Here is a 14,342-nt window from a genome sequence, read left to right on the forward strand (position 1 = left end):
GAAATGAGAACATAAAAACATCACCGACTGCCTTCCATTTACAGTTTGACATCTGTCATCCGCATAGCAGTAAACTGAAACATAAAGGCTACTTTCGGAACATGCTTACAAGCACTTTATTGATGTCATAACTACAACCACAGATTTAAATACATGCAGTTGTATTTTCTCAGGAAAGAATCTCATATCAAGAGCTTCCTTTGTAAGAAATGTTCATAAATTAGCAAGGTCATTCACGTGTTGCTTGTTCACTTCCTTTTATTGGTTACAGCTGTAAACCACTAAAATCTGTCAAAGTCCGGACTACAATAGGGTTACCACCTGTCCCACTTGGGGCAGTTGTGTCCTGACCAAAAATATTAAAAATGGCAAATGTCCTGAGATTGTAGGACATAATTATGTCCCTTATTTTATGTAATAGTTGCATAAAATAGTTATTTCTGTATCTAAAATACCTAAATGTTACAAGAAACATAATAAGCAACTAAACTGCTACAAGAATAAGCTTTTATTTACGCAAAAAAGTAATGTTCTATTCTTTGTACTGACCGTGGGTATGTGTCGGCATGTAAAATCTGATGTGTGTGTCCCGAAAATGTCCCACTTTGGCCATTTGAAAAGGTGGCAACCCTAGACTACAATTCCACCCCCCAAATCCTCTCCCTCAGGCCCTGTACCCAGTGCAGTTTCCCCAAGTACTGGTAGTAGAACCCTTCATTTTCTCCCTTGTGTGTCACGTACCGTTTCCTCAGGCTCAATCTCAATCGTGAAGGTTTGTTGCTGCAGAGTTTTCAAAGTGATTTGCATGATTAACTGTGTACAGCTTCCTCAAAGAGTTTTTTTTTTCCTTTCTTTGGAGTCCCTGACTGAAGATGACACAGATTTGCTAACTGGACAGTTACTTTTCGTACAGCAACGTAAAAATGAATCGGTTACAGCCGTTAAAATCATTCGACTAAATATATCGAAACAATAATCAATGCATAGTGCGCAAGCGTATTCCAGTTCTTCCTCAAGGTAAAGCACATGCGCTGTTGGAGTGGAGCTTGGAGTATGGAGCAGTCTTATACTGTTTCGGGTTTCATTTTCCTTTCTCTCTCAGTTTCATTCACGCTTACTGCAGAGTAAGTGTTCTTAAGTTTGAAACTTTTCTGCGCGTTTCAAGAAGCAAATTCAAGTCGCCTGGTGTTGAGTTGGGTTTTAAATTTGAGCTGCGCCATTGGTTGAAAAGCCGGCTAACTCTACACCTTTCAACCTTCCTTCCCCAAAATGTAGGAGACACATTGTGTATCTAGCGCATCAAGTGTGTGACACCTTATCTTGCTTAAGAATCAAGTGCATTAGTTTGCATATTATAGAGTGTCATAACTTGTTTCCAAGGTGTGCCATTAATTTTCATTGAGCAGCCTGTACAGTTGTGAAATCCAAGTAATGCACAGGCATTCTGAGGACCTAAATATGATATACCTAGTCTGGCAGAACAGAGGAACGGTGTAAGAAACTATTATACTCTTAAGCTAATTGGGCCTCAATTCACTTTGCCATGATTAGAAAAAAACTTTTGGAACTACCTACGACATGAACTTTCTGCTATAACTGAAATGTCCATGTTCAAGAAAATGATGAAATCACATTTAATATGAAGGATTATACAGTGGGTCTCCCTTTGTGACTAGGTTGTTAAGTGTTTGCGATGATGATGTCAAGAAGCTCAACTTGAGAGCTGAGCAAAGCTTTAGATGCAGTTATGTGGTGCCTGCTGTTATGCTGTAGGAGGAGATTAGAACATATGATATGCTAACACGATTCAGTGTGTAAAGAAAAGTAGTGTTGATATGCTTCTCAACATGCATCACTGCCTTTTAAAGTATTGTATATTTGTAAATGTTTGTGTAAAGGTGCCTTAACATAACTTGCATCTGAATGCTTTGTACTGTTTTTGTATATTGCTTGCACATTTCTTTAATGTACTACCAGACAACTTAGCTGATGAATAAAGTCCATAAATACATACATTTTGAGCTGCTTCCTTTTGTCCAGAGTTTTGAGTCCCTCAACCTGCATTTACCTGCTGTGTAATGATGAACAAGTCCCTTAGCCAGACAGTGCTCTTGTACTGTCTCTATAAAAGGGTACGTGTGCTCATTGGGTTTACTATTTAACAAATTCAAATAAATATTACAAAGGAAAAAAAAACTCACAAGCAGCTCTTGATAGCTGGAGATAGGTGTGTGTTTTGTTGGCTGATGTTTCCATTTATAGTAAAGCTGCTCTAGCTGTGAAATGTATACAGCAGTGACTCTAAAAGCCACAAGGCTAGTGCACTAGAAGATGTAACTTGACCGTTCTGCTTAGGCAGTTGCCATTGCACTAAAGGGTATGGTTGTTCTTTGTGTTTGTAACATTATTCCTTAGCTGTAGGTGTCTACAAAGAAAAGCTGAACTCTGTCCTAGCAACAATAATGATATTACAACAGGGTGATCGAAGTTATCACACCATTAAGTTTTTGTTAGTTTGCAATTTCCAAGAGTCATCACTTTCCTTACATACGTAATTGAGAAGATCCATATTTAAAAAATGCAATAATGTTGCTGCATACCAGAACAAATCCACTAAGCCAGCAGCTGCCATTTCATTATTGTAGCTGACAAACAGAATTTGCAAATCAGACAACAACAAAAAAAAAGGCATTTAAACAAAAACTGAAAATGCACCAAGATTCTGTCATTAAGCCAACTGCAATAAATCACTGTAACCTCTGATAGAAAGATGCCATTTTGGACCAAGATCAAATCCAAATAAACCAAAATAAAACAGACTGATAAAACAAACTGGAAAATGAGCACAAAGCACTGAGACAGCAATGAAAATGGTGAAAATGTTATCTTTCAGATAAAACAGGCACTTTATTTCAAGAGACAGTGTAAAATAAAACCAGGATCTTTCGAAATATCAGTGTATTTGTTTCAGTTCACAGCTGCTGAATTTTCATTGAGGTTTCTGTTCTACCTCTCACACTGCCTGCATAATTTGTTCTTTATGGTAAGATAGCAGAAATGTGGAAGTAACAGATGCAGAAGTATAATCTTTACTTTTCTGAGATAATCCTGATGCAGTATCATAAAGAATTCTAAGTGTCAGCTTTTCCTCACCTAGCTGATGATGATTCGGTTTAGGTGTTCATTGGATTTACTCTTGCTGATGAAGTAAATTACTGTTAAAAAAGTTCTAGCAGCATTGTGAATTTAAAATGAATTTGTCATACAAAGGATTCACTCTAATCTGTTGATGCGCAGGTGACTGAATTGAGGCATAGAAACTAAATGATGTGAATTTTGCAATTTGCATGAGTCATTGCTGAGAGAAAGAGGAGAACTTTGTGTGATGTAAAAAAAAATGGGAACACTGGAAGTAACCCTCATGAAACTGGAAAATGCTATGAATATGTTTTGTTTTGAGCCTTTCAGTTAAGCATTCAAATGAAAGTTTGCAGAAGATCTAATCTATGAACCTATGAAGACTGGTATAACATTAAAATAAAGCTGAAATTTGTTACCATTGGAATGCTACTGTGAAGACAAAGGATAATTCCAAGAAATGCTTCAAAAATATGGCAACAAAGAAGATTTCACTTATGCATGAGAATGGTGACACAATTAAAACTGAGAATTGTTAAGCTCAGTATGCACCATTTTGTCCAAGGTGCAATTATTATCTAGACATCGTCCTGTCCAACTCCTGTATATGATTATAGAACAATCTGTAACCTGACCATTTCTGTCAGGCAGTTTTAGAAAGAAAGGATATAAACTTGTTTTGTAAGTGAGTGAAGCAAACAAGGTTAATGGCCAATCAAATTTTAATGCCACCAATTTCTAAGTGACTCACATAAGGCAGAACATGACCTGCTTGTGAATTCACTTAATGTGTGTTCAGAGTGTGTTTGCACAGTTACTTCATTAAGCTCAGAAATTCAGTAGTTTTGCCAATGTAATTGTCACCTGACAGTTGAGCTGCATAGATAATGGTATGTTTATTACACTTAGAAAGATACTTGGAGAGAAAGTGCTTCATTGTTGTCAGGGCATTTATAAGACATGAATTGAGAAATTCACTGTCCATGTCAAATGCTTCATTGCTGGCTTATTCTTTCGCTGTGTTTCGTATAGAAAAACAAACAAACTTTAATGCTGGCTTATTCTTTTGCTGTCTTTTGTATAACGAACTTTAATTTCAAGTTGTGTCTCTTCAGCAACCTAATATGTTCAGAAGGTCTGTAAGTGAACTACTCTGTATGATTAAGGAAATTCACAGTGTGGAGATGCGGTTCTAGTACAGTAGAGGATGTACTGTTGGACTGCAGTCAGAATCAATAATTTGTACAATTACAAAGGAAGTAATCCACAGCTTTGAGCAGTACACATTTTTAAGTCTCATGAACTGTGTGCAGGGATGCAGGATTGCAGGGCATAAACAGAAAACTGAATTTAAATGTCACGTTTGATATCTTAAGCAGCATGCTGACTTATTTACTGGGCTTGATAAACTTTCCAGATTTCTTCACTGTACTGAAAATTACTTAGTGTCATACTTTCTAAAATTGTAGCCTTATCTGGATGGTGAGACGGCAAGAAAAAAGTTCCATTAACAGCATTAGCAGTTCAAGTCTACTAAAGTTACCATGAACACATTCACAAAATCACTGGGGCTGATATTCATATCAAAAATGTGATTGTGTGACATCAGTTGCAGTCTCCTGCAGCAGAGAATCCAGGAAACTCCTTTAGGAATTGCTAAGTATAAAGAAAAAGCATGTGACCTGTTTTGGACAGGAATTTCTGGAGAAACTAAGGGGTGTTAAAAAGAACTGTGAGATCTGTAATATCTACTGCAAAGCATGGATATATCATGAAATTCTACAGATGCCATGGACTGAAGTTGCTTCTGATTTGTTCCATTTTAAGAATTGTCAGTATTTCATGTGTGTTGACTGGTATGTTGAATACTTACACAGAGATCATCAAATTAGAAGCTATATAGTCAGAAAATGGCATAACAATGATGGTCAAATTTCTTTTCATTGTGGTATCCATAGCATACTCATCACAGCTAAACACTCACAGGGTGTAAGCCAACATTTTATGGCTGCCAGTTTTATTTTTTCATACTGTGCAATCCTCATTTTTCAACACAACCAACTGTTGATACGACCATTTTATAATGACTATACAATAATTAATTATAAATTAGTCTTATATCAGGCAATCGGTGGTTCAATTTTACTTACAATAAATTGTTATTGTTAAGCATGTAAGTCCATCTACTGCAAGCAACTATTCTATCTGGTCTTAATTTCCAGATTGATTTAACACTGTTGTTAAAAAAACACAAAAACACAAGTAAAATATTTGCATTATCCTTTGTGATCACAAATGAGTAGCCATGTTGTTTTATTTTGGCTAAATTACAGGTAGTAGTGGGACCAGTGTCATCATACCTTGTTTTACAGTTTTTTTTCTTTCAGTTTATTTAAATAGCTCTATATTTTAGGTGTTTTCTTCCGTAGCTGAATTTCCATTACCAACTCTCATGCAGTCAGCCCATTTTTTTCTGACCAGGGAGTTCTTTTCCTGATTTCTAATAGTTCTCAGTTCCATGTTTTTAATTTCTCTAAGCATTTTTTACCTCTGTTATTTATGGTTTATATTTGTTTTTCCATTTTCTTGTTATAGCTTTTTTAGGCACAGTCAGCACTAACAATAGTAATGGTTTCATATCTTTAGTACGTATTATTTCACACCAACTCAACAAGACTATCACAATACTGAGATTAAATTCTCTTGCAATTGTTGTTCTGTTCATTCTTTTTACTAAAGCAATTCCATACATTGCCAAAATATAAGCTTTCAAGCAGAACATCTTTTCAAACCACCATATCTCCAACATATCCCTGTTGTTTGCAGGAATAGTTTGTGCAAGTCATGTAGGGGCATAGAATTAATTGTGCCAACAATTTCATGCAAAAATTCTAGATATTCTTTATTTAGTTCTACATCTAGAGATAAGATGTTTCCCTTCACTGAATATCTGTAATATCTCTAGTTCGTCATGCAATCTATACTATTTTATACTTATTGTCTTTTCAAATCTAGTATTGCTTTATATGTTCTATATATATATATCAGTCTCCTCTGGTTTGCCATTTCTGTTCTAGTCTCATTTATAAAATCTATTTGTGGTTTAACAAATTTACTACCCAGCCTCCACATATCGTCCTGCAACTAGCATTAGAGCTGTATATGCAATTGATCTGAGCTTAGTAACTCAAAAAGGTTTAGGCTGTATGCAATGCTCTTTATATTTCTTTCCAAATTTCTCCAAATGCACACGTGATCCTGTTTTTGCCTCATCAGGCACTATGCCTATCATGTCCTTCCATTTGGGCCATATCTCTCAACCTCTTAGAGCAAGAAATCTGGACAAAGCCATAAATGAAAGTGGGACAAATGCCCAGAAATAGGAACAATTTTTAAATATTACTCTGGCAAACTTAGAAAGTTGACAGAATAACATGCTTTGCATTAGCTTGAATTTTTCTGAAGGATATGAAGTCTGAAACTCAAATGTTCTGTCATTACTTTCTAAATTCAGTCTTTTGCCACTAATTTGCCAGAAATCCACAATTACATGAAAAATTGACTAGAAACATGAGGCCAAAATCTGGATATTCTGCAAAAAGCTGTACAGTTGGGAGGTATGATTTGGGCAAGTGTTCTGAGTCCTGAAAGAAATATATTAATCTAAGATGCATGGTATTGTGGAAGAAATTTTGTACTTTGACACCAGTATACCATTTTAATCTGTTGCCTATCTTTTCCGGGATAGTTGGTTTAAATACAGTTTTTTGATGCACTTAACATTTTGCCTGAGTTTTTGGCCTGCAGCAGTGTTGTGTCATTGTGTGGATGCACTGTAGTACTTTACCATTGCATTCATAATTTTCCTGGGTTCATATCTATCCTGCCATTTTCATAATTGTTGATTTTTGTTGCCTCAAATGTTGAGCCAAAAGTTTGGTTGTTCTCGGGTTATTTTCAAAAATAGTTGCCAATTATTCCTCTGTTTTCATTCATATTTCTAGCTTCAATCTATTGCTCTTCAGTCTGTTGTGTTCATGTATTCTTTTTTTTCATTTCTGCAAATCCTTTACTTTTTTAACACCCCTAGATACCTTTTGTGACTTCTATTTCATATCTCATTTGCTTTCATTGTGACCAAATTTCAATTAACAATTATCCTAATCTTTTGCAAGCTCTAGTGATGCTGTGGTAGCATTGTCGCCTCACAGCAAGACGTTGTCTCATTTAATTCTCAGCTAGAGCGTCTTCTGTGTGTAGGCATGCGTGAATGGGTGTGCCTTCGTTGAAGGTTGTGCGTCAGGGCTGGTAACTTGGCACATAAAAATCCACTACCAAACATTAGCGGACCGGAGTTCCGCTGTGGCGACCCCTAACCGGGATAAGCCGAAAGACACAACAACAACTTTGCAAGCTCTTTACAGTTTAAATACAAATCTAATAAAATTTCACTTAAAGCTTGACCTACCCAATCATTAAATGGCTTCATTTTCAGAAGAAATACTAGAAAATGCAAGTGTTTGTGACAGCAGACTTCTGCTTCTTTACAAAACTTAAGTCTGACATTGCAACCCTATTTGTTTTCATGGTTTGCACCATGTTACAGTATTCTTTCAATATATAACATCTGTCTGATCTTGCCCAAGAACCATATTTTGTTGAAAAATGTGCACACTCCATTTCATGTTCTCTTTTCTTTATATCAATGAGCTCAAATGCATGTATGCATTGCTCTTAAGTATCTCATCCACTATGCTATGGTATCATGGCCTTCTAGCAATGTTGTCCTTATTTTCTGTAGTATTCCAGTCTCCAGCCACTATTATACATTATTGATCAAAGGCTATACCTCATGATTTATATGTTGTCCCAATGCTTTCAGTGAAGTGTGATTCTTAGCTCTGCCAACAACCTCTCCAGTTCTCCAGTATAAACTTTTCCAGACTAGCCTTCATTTGTTCCTCAGTCATTATTCCAGTACCCTTTTAATTATATCAACACCCCTTTTTTCACTCTGTTTCATTTTCGGCAAAATAATCCTCCTTCCCAGTTTTCTTTACAAAACTTTGATGTTCTTCATAATTCATGTGCTTTCTTGTAATATTATGTTAAACATAAAGTACCTTTCCATTTTTTCCCTAGTCTGCCATCTATTGAAAATTGGCTTGATAACTCACAGTTGCTTCTAACCCCCTTCAAAAAATCTAAACTAGTTCTGTTTACCCCCAAGCAATTCTCTCGCTTAGAATAATATCTTCAACACAATTTCTTCCATCGGTACCAAAATCAAACTTAACCCAGACAAAAATTCTAGGGATCATAATTCATGAAAAATTGAAATTTGACTTTCATTTAAAACAAATACAAGCAGCAAAAAAAAAAATGTTGGCCTTTATCCTGTCTTACAGATGACCCCGAAAAACAACTGCTGCAACTTACCTACTCCTCACAATTCTATAGAGTGCTCCATTTTTATAAATCTGTAAAGCACTCAATTCCATCTACTTAAACAATGATATACTAAATTAATAGCAACATTTGCTGATAATACCCTATACAGAACATACCACTGCTTAGCTCTAAAATAACTTTAGTGGACTAAACTGCAGCATACTCTAACCTTCTCTCAGTTAGTCACTACAGACACCCTAATCCAGAAATCAGATAAATGCCCTAACATCAGCAACATAATTTATCACTATTCTCCCAATGGAAAGATCCACTCCACAATCACCTATTACTAGTCACTACATCTAATAACTCCACATGAGACTTCCTGTACTCTTCTTCTGTATCTAAAACCTGAACCTCATCCCAGTCACCCTAAAACAAACCCATAACCTTTCAACCTGTAACCAACATCTGATGGAAACATGGTCATGTTCATGCCATTCACCAGGGTAATCTCTAATCCTCATTCCCCAAATACCATAAACACCCACCACACAAATAACTCTCATGGATGTTTTTTAATCCACCCATCTTTTGGCTATTTGTCCTTTATGTACAAATTCTCTCTAGCCACTCCTCCCATACATTTTCTCTTACTCCCTCAATTAAATCTTCTCTCCCACACACTTCACTGTACTCTTCTATCTTTAAATGCAATGTATCTGCATCCATTAACTGTCAGTCTATGGTAATTCCCAATCTACTCTTCTGTCTTACAACTCAGTAGTCTGACATCTACTTATAACCAGTCTTGTGTACTTTATAAACTGCTACTTAACATCTCTCATACTCCACCTATAGCAGTCAAATCACTAATCTGTAAATGCTGTATAAAAACCTAAACCTGGAAGCCAATGTTAATAATATCTTACTCTCCTGCCAATGATTATTTAAGATCTTTAGTCATGTTTATAACATGTACAATGCAAATAATGCTTTTCAGTACTGCAATAGCTCTATCTAGCTCTACTTAATCTTCAAGATATATTTTTTTCTTCCTTTGGTTTAATAGTTAAGACTACCTACACATTGCTTTAACATGCATGTTGTCTTCTAACCATTAACTGATAGCTGTTTGTCATGTGTTTTTTTATTATAATTAGTATGGTACTCCTTTTTCTTAATGTAACCTTTTCTGAAGTTATTGTATATATTTCATGTGGAGCCTTTCTTCTGTGGCCACCACTGAAAAAGGGTTTTGTGCCCAGTCAGATTATTCCAATAAACAGGTGCTGATAATCATCACCAACCTCCCTTTTCCTATTTTCTACATGGGGTCCAGGGGTCCCATCAACTGTAACCATCTTTCTCAGTTTATTGCTACTCTCATACTTTCTTTGATGGTCATGCCTGACCATCACAGGTCTTTTCTCATGCAATCCATCCATCTCTTTTCTGGATGCCTTCATTCCTCTTGCTTTACTCCTTTCTCTCCCAAATCTTCTTTTTCAGATGGTCTTCTGCTTTCCTGCAGATTTGCCTGAACCACTATAATCTGCTCTTATTGACTTTCTCTGCAATTGGAGATACTTTGGCTTCTACTTGAATGTCCTCATTTCGTCGTCTGAACCACAGTGTGCATCCTACCACTCATCTCAGGCACTTTATTTCCATTACCTCTACCTTCCTCAGTTATTCTGCCCTCACAGCTCAGGTATCTGTGCCATACAGAAGTATTTGCCACTTCACTGTTTTGTACATATTACTTTCCAGCTTCTTTGGCATTCTTATGTCACACACTACCCCTGACACTATGTACCATTTGGCTGCAGACCTTCTACTTCTAGCTTTGATCTTCTCATTCAGGCCTCCCTTCTCCTCAACCACACCTCACAGATACTTGAAGGTATTAACCTGCTCCTTTATTTTCCCTTCTATCTCACCTTTTCAGCTCTAATTTCTTCAATTTGTTGCCATAACTGTCTTGTGTGTACTTCAATTTTGCATTCAATTTCCTAGTTTGTTTATAATACATCATCTGCATACAGTAGCTTTATTGATCTGTAATCTATGACCTGTTTGGTAATGTAGTCCATCACTGGTATGAGCAACAGTGGTCTCACATCTGAATCCTGATACACACCCACAACCACTGGCAGCCCTTCTGTGAGTCCAAACACTGTTTGTACTTGTATTAATGGATCCTTGTACAAAGCCTGTACTAATTCTACTAATGCTTTCAGGACATCGAACCATTGCAGGACTGCCCAATTAACTTTAGTAGGATCTTATCATATGATTTCTCCAAGTCTAGAAATGTTCAGTTGGGCTCTTTCCTCATGTTTAGCTTCTTCATCTCGCTGCAAACATCATGTCATTTGTACTGCATCCTGATATGAATCCGAGCTGCTCCTCTCTCATTTTATATTCTACTATTCTCTGTATTCATTTACCACTAACTCTCTCCAGCACTTTCGTGCAGTGTGGCAGGAGCCTGATACCTCCATATTGCCTACAGTTGTGAATGTCCCCTTTTGTTCACTGGCGCTAGAATGCTTACTCTACAGCCATCTGGAATACGCCTTTCTCTCCATATAACTCTGAGTACCTTCTAGAGCCATTTCAACCCAACTTGCCCATTATCTTGATCATATCTGCTGTCATTTTCCTTAATGTTGTTCTTTTAGACTGGGATCATCTTCCTCTTTAATTGTAGGTTGTATCATTGGCAATACAGATTCTGTGGGGTTTTCTTTATTCAGAAACTGCCTGAAGTATTCTTTCAGTCTGCCTTTGATGTCCTGCGGACTGCTGAGTAGGTTGTTGTTGGCATCCCTTATGAAGGGTGTTTTGATTACCTTCTGTATCTTTCGTCTTTGCCTTGTGACCTGATGGAGTTTCTTTGTGCCTTTTGCTGAGTCACTTTCCAGAAGCTGGTAAAGTGCTTCTGATGCCTTTGTTCTTTGGTATTGTGACTGCTGTCTTAACCTCTGATAGCCAACCAGTATTTCTTCTTGGCCTGATCCATCTTTTCTGTCTCTCAAATTTTCCTACACTCCTCCTTTCTTTTGATAACTTCCTGGACTTCTGCATTCCACCACCATCTTTCCTTATGTATGTTATTTCCATGCCTGGATCTGCTGCATATCTGTTCTGTTCTAAGCTAATAAGCAAATCACCCCATTAAAATTCCAAACTAGTAAGTCAAATAATTGTGACAGAAATCATATCTTTTATTCTGCTTCTATATATCATTTGTCATTCTGTTACAGATTGGTCCCTCATACTATGTTTCTGTGATTTTTGTGTGACGTTATATATTCTTATGCTATATTGTCCCAGTTGAACCTGATCTCCTATTTTCATTAGAAACACAATTCTCTCCCTTCCAAACAATAAACAATCTATGAACTATATGTATATATATATATATATATATATATATATATATATATATATATATATATATATATATATATATATATTTTTTTTTCTGAATGCAGTAGAGCTAACACTCTATAAGGTAGCAGCATAACGTTTTTTCTACTCTCTTCTAATCAGATGGAAAAGTGAACATACTACTCTAGGCTGAGGAATGCCTACAATAAATTGCTAATCTGTTTTACTTGTCAGCAGGTAGCAAATTAAATATATAATTTCCGAAGCAGAGCCTATAGCCATATTTTGCAAGATAGCCAAACATTGCTGTCTAGCGTCTTTCATTTAGTATATTTGTCATTTAAAATTTTTGTTTCTGCAGGTTTTTCATTCTTGAAATTGGTGCATATTTTTTAACATTCCCACTTTAATGTCATTGGATATCTCAATTATTTTAGCTATTTTCAATAGGCCAAACCTGGTAAATGTCTAGACAAAGTGGTTTAATCCTTTTGTGATCAATAATAGTTTGTCAAAGAAGGCAGACTGCATTTTGAAAACACTAGAGACAGAATAGGTTAGTGTGCAGACTGAAAATCTCCAAGTCTGAAGCCTGCTAACAAATGTGCCATTAACCAAACAACAGACAGTTTACTTATTTTCTCACTGGTGCTTACTGATTTCAGTGTTTTAAAATATCTGTCAGTATGCAACTTGCATTTTAGTTTACCAAACATATTTGAAGTACTGTCCCCAATGAATGCTTCCAATGCATTTCTGTGAATCTTTCAGTCAGCATACTTGCCCCGTTAACCCTTTTTCCATTCCTAGATTTGGTGCATGAATGACAAGAGCTAGCATAACACATTACTGCATATTTGTTTCCATAACATATATTAATTTCCATTTTAATTCTTTGTTCATTTGCTTCTTTTTCTTTTCCTTTAAACATTACATTCATAAAACCTTTATTGGAAGCAACAAAATAGAGTTTACATTTGAAAAAAATGGGGCTTTAACAAGACAGTGTGCAGTATAATCCCTCTTTCAGTTGGTTTCAGTTTTTGAACATGTTTATTAATTTCATACAGTTTAACAAAGATTTGTGTACACACGCAGTTACAGAAAAATAAAAACTGTTTGCATTAGGTTCCTGCATTATTCATAAATATTTTAACAATTATCTTTCACTCCAACATTACATAATTACTCAAGTCTTACCTTTCTTAAATTTGATTCCTCCTTCTGAACATTATTCTGCGTATATTGTTCCTATGGGTTCTATTTTTTTATCTCCTTTGCAATATTCAATACTTCAGTTATGGTTGGTTTAGATTTTGATTTCCATTTTCTAACTGTTTTTGGCAGCCAGTAACTAATACATTTAGCAAGGTGTTACTATGTCTAGTTAAGTCCAATTCTATCTCACAGCTCAAAAGAATCAATCTGATATTGTAAATCTTTGTTCATTAGTTATTATTAGGATCTCGGTTCCATCCTTGGAACTGATATGGCCATTTCCAAGCTCGCACCAGCCAAAAACTCTCAGCTAAAACCTACTCATAATGCCCCTCTCCTAGTTACTCCAGATCTCATTTGCTGTGTTCCTAGTCAGATGTGCTAACCATCTTTCTCAAACCTAAGTAGAAATTTGTTATTTTTAAGACAGTTTCTCTTCAAAATTATTTATTTTTTAGTCAATTTAGCCTTTTCTCACTGTCACCTATAACCTAATTCTATTCCCTACCCTTTACTTTGGTAATTTAATTTCTACCATTATTGGTACTGTCCCTCCCTCTCTCCTGCCTTTGACAGGTCTTTCCTTACCACTTGTGGTATTTTTAAATACCATCGTTGGTATTCTCTTACCCTTTTTCTCTCTCTTATTTTGTTTTTTTCTATAGGATAGTCTTGTTGCCTTACTATGTCAAACAAAGCTAAGTTGGGGTTTAAACAGTGTGACAAGCGTGGGTGTAAGATGCCTAACTTGGATACACATGCTCGTTATGTCTACTCTGTGGGTGTGGATCATATTAAAGCTGACTGTGACATTTGTGCTAGTTTTAGTAATCGTACACTAGCAGAACATAAAAATAAACTTATTTTAAAAGGTTTAATCAAGACACCTTTTTAGGAGGCTCTATCTGGGTCGGAGGTCTCACCCTCTCCAAAGACCAAAAAACATGAGGAAAAGCAGAGTCACTTGGTTCCTGCATCTCCGTAAGTTACAGAACCAAGTCTACTCCATGCTTCGCTGGTGCCCTCGATGCAGACCTCTTCAGCACCAGCCTCTATATCTTCTCCCTCAGTGCCATCCATGATATTCAGCCCTATTTCAGTTACAACCTCGGTGCCGTCCTTGGATCTGACATTGGCTCCGATGACTGTACCTGCTTCGGCACCATCCTCGGTCACGGTGCCGACAGTTTCTTCAG

General features: G+C 36.3%; 1 protein-coding gene across 2 annotated transcripts in view; it reads right to left on the reverse strand.

The window, feature by feature from the left end:
* The window catches only part of RAD23B (RAD23 homolog B, nucleotide excision repair protein), a 1,748,186-nt gene that overhangs the window by 1,233,739 nt on the left and 500,105 nt on the right, over nucleotides 1-14,342 (reverse strand). The window contains exon 1 of one of the 2 annotated variants that reach the window (XM_044061045.1): nucleotides 742-1,215. The exons of the other annotated variant lie outside the window; for it this stretch is intronic. Coding sequence (XP_043916980.1) covers nucleotides 742-807 — 66 coding nt within the window. The 5' untranslated portion in view covers nucleotides 808-1,215. Of the gene's footprint in view, nucleotides 1-741; nucleotides 1,216-14,342 lie in introns of those variants that run through there. 2 annotated transcript variants of the gene reach the window in all.

The sequence above is a fragment of the Protopterus annectens genome, chromosome 2.part0, assembly GCF_019279795.1.
Source record: "Protopterus annectens isolate FY-2018-M chromosome 2.part0, PAN1.0, whole genome shotgun sequence".
NCBI classification, from domain to species: domain Eukaryota; kingdom Metazoa; phylum Chordata; order Ceratodontiformes; family Protopteridae; genus Protopterus; species Protopterus annectens.